Source organism: Colletotrichum truncatum (genome assembly GCF_014235925.2).
Source record: "Colletotrichum truncatum strain CMES1059 chromosome Unknown Contig_0002, whole genome shotgun sequence".
Classification (NCBI taxonomy): Eukaryota; Fungi; Ascomycota; class Sordariomycetes; order Glomerellales; family Glomerellaceae; genus Colletotrichum; species Colletotrichum truncatum.
Window position 1 is genome coordinate 4,625,216 of NW_027222399.1, and position 12,176 is coordinate 4,637,391.

At 47.9% G+C, this 12,176-nt stretch overlaps 5 protein-coding genes across 5 annotated transcripts; 1 reads left to right on the forward strand and 4 right to left on the reverse strand.

Moving 5' to 3' along the window:
* Positions 1–1,052: 1,052 nt before the first annotated feature.
* Positions 1,053–2,832, reverse strand: CTRU02_204220 (cytochrome b2; the record flags this gene model as incomplete). The annotated part of the gene is made up of 5 exons (XM_036728312.1): positions 1,053–1,216; positions 1,286–1,494; positions 1,564–2,024; positions 2,079–2,626; positions 2,688–2,832. The coding sequence occupies 5 exons, from the start codon at positions 2,830–2,832 to the stop codon at positions 1,053–1,055; spliced, it is 1,527 nt and encodes a 508-aa protein (XP_036580021.1).
* A 723-nt stretch (positions 2,833–3,555) lies between these two features.
* CTRU02_204221 (dihydrodipicolinate synthase) lies at positions 3,556–4,542 on the forward strand (the record flags this gene model as incomplete). The annotated part of the gene is made up of 1 exon (XM_036728313.1): positions 3,556–4,542. One exon carries the CDS (start codon positions 3,556–3,558, stop codon positions 4,540–4,542), a length of 987 nt encoding a protein of 328 aa, XP_036580022.1.
* Positions 4,543–4,596: 54 nt separating this feature from the next.
* On the reverse strand, positions 4,597–6,790 carry CTRU02_204222 (alpha-L-arabinofuranosidase; the record flags this gene model as incomplete). The annotated part of the gene is made up of 5 exons (XM_036728314.2): positions 4,597–5,657; positions 5,728–5,917; positions 5,975–6,088; positions 6,150–6,638; positions 6,704–6,790. 5 exons carry the CDS (start codon positions 6,788–6,790, stop codon positions 4,597–4,599), a joined length of 1,941 nt encoding a protein of 646 aa, XP_036580023.2.
* A 1,068-nt stretch (positions 6,791–7,858) lies between these two features.
* Positions 7,859–8,817, reverse strand: CTRU02_204223 (RTA1 domain-containing protein; the record flags this gene model as incomplete). Its single annotated transcript, XM_036728315.1, has 2 exons — positions 7,859–8,553; positions 8,619–8,817. 2 exons carry the CDS (start codon positions 8,815–8,817, stop codon positions 7,859–7,861), a joined length of 894 nt encoding a protein of 297 aa, XP_036580024.1.
* Positions 8,818–10,325: 1,508 nt separating this feature from the next.
* Positions 10,326–11,462, reverse strand: CTRU02_204224 (glycosyl hydrolase; the record flags this gene model as incomplete). The annotated part of the gene is made up of 1 exon (XM_036728316.1): positions 10,326–11,462. One exon carries the CDS (start codon positions 11,460–11,462, stop codon positions 10,326–10,328), a length of 1,137 nt encoding a protein of 378 aa, XP_036580025.1.
* Between the last annotated feature and the right edge of the window lie 714 nt (positions 11,463–12,176).

The following is a 12,176-nucleotide window of genomic DNA, read 5'->3' on the forward strand; positions in this document are numbered from 1 at the left end:
AGGTAAACCGGCGGTCCCGGGCTCACTTCGTCCCAGAATTCTACCAATTGCAATCATAACTTTCAACATGACGGTCAACAGTCTCCCTTGATCCCGCTAGTCCATCCTGTCAACGGATAAGAACCTTGGCTGCCGCCGGGATCGGAAGTCAGGAGCAACCAGTCCCGGAATAGGTAAATATGATGCAGCTTGGATCGTTGAAACACCTTTCAAAACATTGTTGGGCAGCGAATGAGCCAAAAACCCGAGGAATGCCTGCGACTGCAGTATCGCATTTTATCTGCATGGTTCTAAAACACTGCCGTGGGTTTGAAGGGCATACGATTTTCGGTGCTGCTTCTGCTGTAGATGATGTGGCTGACGAAGTGGTTGTTCCTGTTGTTAAGTCGAGGCTAGACATGAAGGTGGTGGTGGCAACGTTTGTGGGTCCCCCAGTAGTAAACGATGTTGTAGTAGTTGCTAAAGTTTTCGTTGTGACGTCTGTAGAGGTTGATCTAGCAATGCTTGTTGTGGTAGTCTCATCTGTCGTCGTAATGCTTTTACTGGTCGACTCTATTGTAGTCTTAGTTGTAGAGCTTGAAATTAACTCTATTGTGGTGCTGGATTATGTCGGCGATTTTGAAACGGTGAACTTGGTGCTTGTTTTTGAGGTTGATAATGGAGGGTGGTAAGGTGATGAAATATTAGACCCTCTGGATGTGCTTGTCGTCACGGGTTCGGGAATTAAACTATCTGTACAGACGGAACTTCCTGATTGTGTTGTGACGATCGGTGGGCCAAAGGGAAAAGAGGATGATGTAGATGTTAACTGTTAAGCGCTCCTAACAGATCTTGGATATCTCTAGCTATACTAGCACACGTTTCTTACATTTTGCAACTTGAATATGTCTTCGCCCTGGGAAGGGCATCTACTACTAAAATTTTACGCTCGATTCTCCTAACCTCGTGTATGTCCTAATACTATTCTTCATCTGGATATCCAAGCTTTAATTTATGGGTATGACTAGACAAAAACACACAAGAGCATATGTAGGGTGGACCAATTTCACCGCTCATAGTTTGGATCGAGGTGTTCTTAGCGGCCTCTTTTGTCGCCCTTGCGCCTCAGACATAACCATGTAATCTACGTCCAACGTGTTTACCATTGCGGGAGTAGCTTGGCTGAGGCTCGTGATACCACAGAGTCGCATTGAAGTTTCAATCTCATCTTTCAAGACTGGTTCGAGATTGACTGGTTAGCAGTCGCCTTGTTACACTGTAGAAAGTGAAATGGGTATAAACTTACTCTGTGATAAATGCTCGACGCCTTCTTGGCCGTAGACCAGGGAATAGAGGAACGGCCGACCAATGCCAACTGCAGTCGCTCCAAGTGCGATTGCTTTCAGAATATCTGAGCCGCGCTCAAAGCCGCCATCAATATAAACCTCAAGCTTATCAAAGACTTCCGGACACTGTTCTCTGAGTTCCAGCAGAACAAGAATTGATGCTTGAGAGCTAGAGATCAGTTTGGTTAGCATCAAAACAACCCGGACTGTAGATTTTCATATCCAGGGGGTTTCATACCCATCAAGAGAGCGGCCACCATGATTACTGAGAAGAACGCCATCGACGCCATACTCTACAGCCAACCGGACATCGTCAGCGGTTTGTACGCCCTTGAGTACGATCGGTACACCGCTCGCCTCACGAATCCACGTAAGGTCTTCCCATGTGATTGACTTGTCGATATACTGTGCCATAAGTCGCCCCAAACCGCTTCCTTTCTTGTCCTTGCTGCTTTCAGCGTTGCTAATAGCCGATCTAATAGTACCTGCTTGGGCTGCGCGTTCATCAGCCTCCCGCTTACCAGGAACAGGAGCATCCACGGTGACAAAAATCGCCTTGATTCCGAGTGCCCTCGCAGACCTAAGAATCTCAATCGTTTTATGGCGTTCCGAGTTGATATAGAGCTGAAAGAAGAATGGCTGGCTTGGGGGCGCAGCTGATACAATAGACTTGAGGGTGTATGATGCGTTACTGGAAATCTTTTAAAATGTCAGTAGTTTGATCCTATTTCTTTGACAGGCATATAAACTAACGCATTGAATGATCCCTTCACTGGAGGCTCCTCGGCTCAAAGCTAACTCGCCGTCTGGATGAACTAGCTTGGCCATTGCTGCTGGGGAGATGAAGAATGGAGCCGAGCTCTCAAAACCAAGAATGCTCGTCTTGAAATCGACATGAGAAACATTTCTGAGAATCCTTGGTCGAATCATGATTCTTCGCACCAACTCCTTGTTCTTCTTGTGGGTTATTAAGTCCGTAGCAGCAGAAGAGTAAAAGGCCCACGTTTTGGGAGTTAAAGCCTTGGAGGCTACAACTTCAAGGTCTGGGGCGCTAATGATGGCTTCAAGAGGAGGGATTTCAGTGTCTTCTTCTTGCACTGTTACAGAAGAGTGAGAGAGGCCAACGGTTGACGCGGCTGTGCGGTTATCACTGGCTGGCTGCGATGCCATGGCGGGAACGTCTGGAGTAGCGTCCCTCAGTACACCAACAAACTTCTCTTCTGGAAGTTCCTCAAGGATGTCAGGGGCGTGAACTTCGTCAAAAATCTTTGTGGCGTTTGAGCCCGCACACTTCAAGAGAACTGACAGGGTTTTAGGTAATGAGACAAATGACTCGGTCGAGGAAGCGGGACAGAAACTTACCTGACGGACCTCCTGGATGCTCACTAATAAAGTCGGTGATATCCCACACCTTAGAATGAACTGCTATCCAACAGTCTGTCTTGGTGTTGTGTTTGCTTAGGTCGGTGAGGCTGATGAGGTTACTTTCTTGGGGCTTGGCCGCCATCGCGTTTGCTTTACCGTATGTGCCGATTGTCTCAATGTTTGTCTCAATGTTTGGTCAGGTAGCTCTGAATGCTGCCAAGTACCTCCGCTTGTCTGAGGTGCTAAAGTAATATCGAAGTAGGATGGAATTTCTGGTCATCAGAACTTCAAAAAGGGGATTTTGAAAAACAGCCGCGCGCACTCCATGCCCCGTTAGCTGTTGACCGCGCTTTAGCAAAACCGTCAGTTCCGCATTGTCTCCCAAACTGCAACATCCCTGTCTTCCCTGTGCACCGGCCGCACCCTTGTCAACTCCGAATCCACTTCCCCACGCTTACTCGGCCTTCTCACCGATCTGGGCCGCACCAGAATGCCGAACAACTCCCTGAGGAGGTACACTATTCCCCACGGTAGAATCCATGGCATCTGTACCATCAGTTCTGGGTACGTCTGACGTTCAACGAATAAGCGGATCGCCCGAGCCAGTTCGAAAAGCGAGATCGGGGGATAGTCCGGTATCAGGACATTCTTAGACATGGCCGAGTGATGCTCCGCTCAATTCTCCACAGTGTCCGAATGGTGAGTCTGGCTGCAATGAGGGGTCAGGCCAGGACCAGCGCCACGAACTCATTCATATCTTAACGTTTGAATCAACAGAGAATTGTCAATGCTGAAGCCCTAGTATTCACATTCCAACTCCCATAATTCCTTGTTTGCATTATCTCGTTACTTGGAGACCTTCACGATGCCTTCAAGCACTATTGCGCCGAAGTCTAAGCCTCTCCCTCAGGGAGTGTACAACCCTGTTGTTACGCTCTATAAAGCCGGCGACCCTCTACAACCTGTCGACCATGATGCTATGTACAAACAGTGTCAAGCGCTAGTACGCGCTGGAATGCATGGCCTCGTATACTTGGGCACGAACGGCGAGCTCGCACTTCTTACGGCCGATGAGCGCAAGGCGATAATCGAGACCGCAGTGCGCGCCGTAAAAGACCTCCAAAAGCCAGACTACCCGATCGTCGCAGGGATCTCAGCACAGTCGACCCGCGAGGCTATTTTGAACGCAAAAGACGCCACGAGCGCCGGCGCCAGTTTTGCCCTACTTCTGCCCCCTAGTTATTGGCCAAAGGCACTATCCAACGAGGCGATCCTGGGCTATTACCGTGATGTTGCAGACAGCTCTGATATCCCGATTGTCATCTACAACTTCCCTGGTGTAACATCAGGGGTTGATCTCGACTCCGACCAACTTACTGCATTGGCATCACACCCCAATATTGTGGCTGTCAAGTTAACCTGCGGAAACGTCGGAAAGTTGACGAGATTAACAAGCAAGTTCAACCACGAGCAATTCGGTGTCTTTGGTGGAAGCAGCGATTACCTTCTACCTACGCTGCAAGCAGGAGGCAGTGGTTGCGTGACGGGAATGGGGAACATCTTTCCGGCCTCGACGTCTGGTGTATTCGATCTATGGAAAGCTGGACAACTCGAAGCCGCACAGAAATTGCAGTTCGACGTAGCTAATGCAGAGTGGGCTTGTAAGAAAGGCATTGCGCTCACCAAATATGGTGCTTGGTACTTCCTTGGCCGCGATATCGGCATCGATGATGAGTCTTCATGGAACATGAGAAAGCCATATCTGCCACTGGGTGATGCGACGAAGAATTGGGCCCTGGAGACATTAGGTGTGCTGGAAACAGCCGAAAAGCAGAAGCCTTGGCGCAAGTAGGCTAGACTAGTTATTATTATTTGCATCTATATCCATGAAAAGACACAGATAAATTTATATCTGCTCTTTGACAATCAACGTGGCGACGCTAAGATTAGGAAGTGCAAATACAAAGTTGGCATCAGAGCCAGCGACAACGGTTGAGACGTTGGTGTGAATTACCTCGGGGCCACCCAAGACATTCTGGGCATCAGCACTACTCGACGTAAGAATAGTAAGCTCTCCAGTTGCTCCTGCAGGCACGCCATCAAAATCCAATGATATGTGAACATCGGCGGTGCTGTTATACACGGCCGCCTTGAATATCAATGATCCTGTCTGATTGTTGCGCCCAGTAACCCAGTATAGAGGGCCGTACCCAATATCTCCCTCGCTAGGCAAGGTCTCGGTCAACACGTGGGATGCTAGCAGCTTATATGTGTGGAAGCTCGTTGAGCGGGTTGTCCGTGCTGGGTCAGCATCGTAAGCAATCTGCGTGGGCGTCCACTGCGAGGCATTGGGGTTCATGTTCGCCAAAAGTGGTGCGTACGACACGCCGATGACTCTGTCACCGTTCCGCTCGGCACCGAGAAGAAAAACAGCCTCAGCGACAGAACCTAGCCAGAAAGGGTAGGTAGTGTACTCAGCTCGGTCTGATGGTGCGGAACCGTCCGGTCTGTTTGGTGCGACTACAGCGAGTTCGGAGACAATGGTTTGGTGAGTAAAATGGTCAAAAAAGCCAAAGTTAGATCCCACAAACCGATCGGGAACGGTGTATTTGTGTTGGTCTCCCGCAAGATCCCCAGGAAATGAAGTCATGTTCATCGTCAGCTCCGAGGCGGAAGCCATAACAATGAGGTCTGGGTAAGCCTCTTTTATGGCGTCATGGTACATTTTAAGGCGGTAACCCTCATAGGATGGCAATCCACCAGTTAGATTGTCTTCATTGCCGATTTGAATGTACTTGAGTTTCCATGGATCAGGGTAACCGAGAGATGCACGGAGAGCCCCGAACTTGGTACTACTTGAGCCGGTGATGAACTCGAGTTGATTGAGGGTGTCCTGGACATAAACGGCTAGATCGGAGGCTGAGAGGGGACCGTCGACGAAATTCAAGCCTGACCAGGCAACCAAGACTAAATGCGAGTTAGATCTAGACGGGTAGTCGAAATATGTGATGGTTAAGTGTCACTTTGTTTTACTCACCAGGTTCCATATCTAGGTCATCGCACCACTGCAAATATTCGATGAGGCCCAAACCTTGAGTCTCATAGTAACCCCAAACAGCAGTTCTTCCGGGTCTGTTCTGCAAAGGCCCGATTGTTTCGTTCCATTTATGCTGGGTGCCTTTCAGAATTCCGTTGAGGTTGCCTCCTCCGGGAAACCGGAGGAATTTCTAAGAAATATTAGATACGTGGGCTTAGAGTGAGCTGCATAACTTATGAGGACCCACCGGCTTCAACTCAACCAGGGCATTCATAATGTCAGACCGTAGCCCATTGGCTCGATTGTTGTATGTAGGAGGAAAAAGACTGATAAGATTAAAGTCCAACGAACCGTCCGTAAGCTAGAAACGGTTAGAAATGGTACAGGGTGCGTATTACTTTCGCAGCAGAGCTTTCGCATACCGAAGGGTCAAACGTGATTGAGATTACATTGTTAGTCGACTCAGCAGCGGTAGTAGGAGTCAAGGTGAATGCATGCTTCGTCCAACTCTCATCATTGCTCTGTGACCGAATCTGTACGCTCCCAAACGTCTGGTTTGTGACCGCCGACTGCAAAGATGCTGTAAAGGTTCCGTTGTAGCGGCCTCGAACGAAAAAGGACCCTTGATAGGGTTGAACCTTGACATCGATACCCCACCAACCAGAATTTGAGAAGCCAATTTGCGCAGCAGTGGTGGTATCGGATCCATTGCCAAGGCTGGCAGAGATACGCATATAGTTGGGGAGGGCATCCGACAAGGGTTCGCCATTGCTGCTGTTCTGAAGGGAGAGGATTGCACCGTTGATGGCACTGTACGATGCCAGGCTTGCTGGGGCGCTATCACTTCCTTGAAAGGCTCTATTCTGGATCAGCTCCGCATAAATTCCTCCGTCTGCACTGTGGTTGATCTCCTATAATGACTGTCAGACAGGTTGCTGTTTTCAATAGAAGTTGTGTGGCGAGAAATTCGGTATACCTCAAACATTAAACCGTATGGAGTATGGCTTGTGTAGTTGCCCTTTTGTGACAACACGGAGATATTAGCGGCGAGTCCGCCGCCCATGAAGGCTGCATGTATCAAAAAGTTCTTCATTCTGAGACCAAGCGCGCATGAACCAGTGGTGAAGAGAAGGTGTCAGAACCGATGGCAATGCTTATTTCGAGTTGAGTGTCTTTCACCCGTCTTAAATGAGCTTTTACGGAAGCCTGTTTTCCCTAAGGTATAGGTAGTGACTTTCGAATACACCGTAAGCGCTCCTTATGACGACAGCACTTTAGGTGAGCCAAACTCGGCCAGTGTTCTCGAAGATGAATAAACCATTGAAGTGGGGCCGTGAGATACGAATGCGCGGAACAAGGGAAGAAAATGCGAGGAAACGGACCTGTGCCACGCATCAACCGCTCGCAAAATAGTCTGCCACAAAAATGAGTACAATATATCCAAAGACTTGGCAAATTTGGTCTAGAACTCGCCGTAGATCGTTTTTCTTGGGCTTTTGAGGGCTTGTTCATTCAATCTGTTATTTGCAGCCAGGGGGAAATTTACCGCGGTACTTCGGATTTCGGCTCTCTGTCCTACAAGAACAGCATACTCTGGTTGCTGCAGCCCACAGTTTTGATCTATGAGCTGACAGTATCTTCAGCATGTTGCCGACATCCACACGATATCTACTTGCAAAGTGACAGGAATGTTTAAATGTAAATTTGTGTGACTGATCTGCAAGATTGACCGATCTCCTCTACCTGACGTCTACTCGATGAGATGCACAGTGTGCGTCGCGGCAAAGCCAATTGACCAAACGTACATATATTTATTAGGGATTCTCATGGGTATGCAATCGTCGAAAACGACAAAATTGATTTCTTAAAACATTTGACGCAGTCTCTGTCCCGAGTGTGTTGCGTTTAATCGCTGCTTGGACTGATGCTAAAGCCCACGGAACGAAAAAGCTGTTCACGAGAAATCAACATGTGACAAAAATATTACATAATATTCTTTACTATGAAAAATCCTATGGAGAATAGCTGATCGTGATCTGGGTCGTGATTCACGTGGCTTAGAGCTTTGACAGGCATCCCGATTCTACTCAGTACTCCCCAGACCAGAGTAAACAACAACCTTTGAGCCTTTTCAAGATGCCACGGGTCCGTATGCGAGACTGACAACCTCCGTGTCCCTCATTGCTTGAAACTCTTGGATCTGAGAAGGATACCAGATGTAGAAGATGCCCATGGTAGCAACCATCAGGACGGCATCGAAAACATACAACGTCCACTCGTTCTTGAGGGGGTAAGCATCAGCACCCATGACATACTCAATAATGCGGAAAATACACCGAACGAGGATGAGTGCAGAAGTTGCATACAGCATCATCATCATCCCCTCCCAGTCAAAAGTCCCGACTATTCCAGTGGAGTCCATGGTCCTCCGATGAGCACTTCTCTTGCGGTAGCGAAGATGAAAAATGAGAGCCGCGGCAACAAAGAGCCCAAAGAACAGGATTTGGATGAAGAGGCCGCCAACGACGATATTCTCGCCCATTTTAGGGTCATTGCCAGCGGCCATCAAACCTGCTCCAGTGCTCTGAATCAAGAACGAAAAGACGTCTCCAATAACGAACAGTTTCGTCAGCCACTTTACTCGAATGATGGAGCACAGTTCGGCTTTAGATCCGAGACCACTTATGATTCGACCGAGTGTCATATAGATCGAGGCGGCGAAGAGAGAAGGTGGAATGAGTAGGAAGACGGATTGGATGATGTACGGCATGAGCTGGTCGGTTGCATTATTGGCGGCGATTCGACCGATAAAACCAATGACTTCCACTGTTGATACACGTTAGCATGCTCCATTTGCGTGATTCAGAATTGGGCCAATGCTATAAACTTACTGTATCCGCCAATAACAAACGGAATGCAAAACCACAGGCGGGTGCGGAACATCTTCCATGTGTGTAACGCGGATAGCGCGAGAAAGATAATGGTGAAAATGACAGCAGCAGCCATCGAAGGAACGTATTTCCATAGGTAGAAGTCGCCTTTGTAGGGGAGAAGCTCTCCCCTGGGAGACAGAAAATTTCTGTAGTCCATTTTGGCGATGTTTGAAACGGTTGGCTTTTGCAGTTTTGAAATTATTGAATCAGTATGGTCTGAATGAAAATTGGCTTCGCGATTGTTGAAAAACAAGCAAAACCGTAAAAAGAGATACCGATGTACAACGGTCTAATGCGAAATGGAGGTAGTGAGTTTTTGAAGATGAATAATAAAGAGTAGAAGTATTGAAGATCTTTGGAAAGAGAATGTAGTCATACCGATATTTAAATAGTGCTGGCTTTTGTCGTCTTAAAAATAGAGTAAAGTAACCAAAGTGAAGAGCTTTTCAGAATTGTTACGAATACTCGTATCATCCGACATTGCTGAAAAGAGGATTGCATTGTGGAGAGCGTTGATTGAGAGCATGCAAATGTGGTAGTGCGTGTCTATTACGGTCAAATGTCCAGTATGCCAGCCAAGGGACTTCTACCTTTAGGATGAATCCCGAGTATTCGTATCTCGAATCACTACTAAGGGTATGAGCGGGGTGGCTGTGTAAAGATTTTGTTATCCAAGGGGCATAAAGCCACGGTGGAGTACCTTAGTGGGCAATTTCCTAGGCTATCAATCTAGAAGCTCTCCGAAACGCGTGTTCGTATTAGGCTACACCTCGCGTCTGCAACGGAATAACTACTCGTCAGCATAGGCCTCTTATATATGTTAGATATGGTTTATGGCACAGCATTTAAAGCTTTGCAACAAGTCTGTTTCAATGGGTAACATGCAGCGATAAACAAAGCAGTACCAAAAGCTCTACTGCAAGCGATAGACAAGGTGGTAGTATTGATAGTAGCTGTACAGCCTCTTCTAAAGATTGTTGATTGCTTTGAAGAGGACAACAACACATTGAGAAACAGGTTTTCCAGTTCAATTGGGTCACTGATGATGTTTGCAAAGGATTTGCTCGTGAGGAATGAAGGCAGAAATTCGCCACTAAGCTATGAAAATACTATGGGTGGCCAATAATGGAAAAGACCTTACCTAGTACGTTGCAAGACTATTCTCATGCTTCTAAAGTAAACAAAGGTCTCTAAAAATGCATAGTTGGACGTGAAACCTCCATATTAAGACTTTTGTAGACCTGACTTTCACGTTTCTGGTTCCTAGCTTTGGTGTGATCTGCTCGTGCCCTTGGTTCATAGCTCAACGAAGTAATCGTGATTCACTGCTAGCATTTTCTATATACACAATCATAAAAACTTGGGGTCTTACGGATTAATCAGGCGCTTTTTACCTGAGCATATGGGTTACAATATGTTGACTTCCTTCTTCGATTCTTATACCTTGTGACATCGTCTACCTATGAAACTAGACAGTTAGTGGTAAGTCAATTGTGGAAACTATTACTAGTAAATTAAACCGGAGGTACGAGGGAATTATGTGACGACTTTCGTAGGCTAGTGGGCGAAATCCAACTCAAAGCTCAAGACATAGAGTCACTTCATGTACATGCATCATGCAAAGAGGGCTTTTACCTGTGTTCTATTCATCGGCGCAATACTAACTCATGCTTGTTCGACCCATTTCTCAATGCCTTCGATCCTAACGTACTTAATGTACTGCCGGTAGAATGTGAATGCTATGTGTACAACTGGCTCTTCCAAGTCCACAAAGATGCTTGGGTAACTCAATTCCCGATTAGTCTTTTCCTTCGAGTTATTCGTCATGCAAAAGCCGTCGCCATCTTCGAGAACCCTTTCTGTCCATGAAAGACCCTCATCACTAGAAATGGCAAGTGTCAAGGTCTTTCGGGGCGTTCCCCAGATGGCGGTTTTTCCATTGACAGACTCTTGGTTGGGACGTTTGTCATCCTCTGGAGTGATATCATCGTATAATCCTTCTCTCTTGGCCATGTGCGGCTCTGAAGCAGACCGATTGAAAACAATTACCAGTTTGCCCGAAGGCAGACGAGCAGCACAGATACCGCTGTTTGGGTTTGGTAGGGATGTCGGCTTCGGAGGCGTCCATGATAGGCCATCCGTCGAGGTAGACCTGTAAATATTGTCGGCCCATCGGCTCCGGTAGAAAGCAACATAATCTGAACCCTTGCCGGGGCGAATGACGTTCATATGAACTGCGCCTATGCTGTCGGGGACGATATTTTCCGCCCAAGTCTGCCCCTCGTCTCTAGAATAGAAGACGGCCGAAATGTCGTTGTTGCCGATCCATCTCTGACCAGGTATAGATCGGCAGTGGAAGACGGGCAAAACCCATGTTCCATCATCTAATACCACGAGAGGTTGGCGCACGAATACACCGGAAACCCCTTTAAGAGGGTAGCGCGCCTCAGACCATGTCACGCCGTCATCACTAGATGTGCGAGCCATCACAACTGCGCCATCTTGGTTACCGGCATCTTGAGAGGTGTGGAACAACCAGATATCACCAGTTCTGGGAGCCCTAAATAGGACAGGGTTCTGGCAACTGCGGTTGTCGTCGGAAGATATTTTTCGCGGAGCTGACCAGGAGTTCCAGCCAGGCTCCAGGCGCGAAAGCCAAATGCTGATATCAGGCAGGCCCTCTTGTGAGCCGCCAAACCAGGCACATAGCAGCGTCTTATTGGGGAGTTGGAGAAGGTTGGAAGCGTGCGATTGGACCGTTACCGCGGGGATTGCGGCGCTGTGTAGAGTAGGAGTTGACATTGTTACGGTCAGGGCTCCGGAACGAAGATAAAAATTAGGAAGTATAGAGCAAAGCGCGACTGACGTAACCTAATGTCAATGGAAGCACGATTAATGATGATGATGCCGTAGAATATCGCTGATATGATGGAACCCTAGTGGACCGCGGCCCAATTCTATGTATTCCATCCACGGTGCCAAATGCCAAGTTGTGATGCTTTTGCCCCGCGTCAGTTAATCCCCGCTTCCAACTTTCCTCCGCGATTCAGTGACCCATTCGGCCCAAACCCCGGCCCCGCTATTCAGCGTTCCGAGAAGCCCCCGTCCTTAGGCTTCTTGTGTCGCAGGGTGAGAGTTCGAGACTAGGACATGTCGCCGAATTTCCTAATTCTGCCTAGCTTGATGGGAACCTGGGGTTGCAGAAGCCCCCAAATATTGAACCTGGGGAATGTGGGAACTAGAGCAGATCACTTTGCCAGATTGTCGAATGATTGCGATTGAAGCCCTTTCAACTAGAATCTCTTGTTGTGTCTTCCGGCATTCTCGCCGAGTTATTGCATAGGTTGATTCTCATGGTTTCCCTGGCCCTTGTGGTTCGAGGAGACGACTGTGGGTTACGCGGGGTAGTTCGGCTCTTGGTATCTGGCTCCTCCCCCATGGGGTGGTGTTTTACGAACGGTTAGGAGTCATTAACCAAGGCGATGCAGATATATGATACACGGAACAACCTTTACT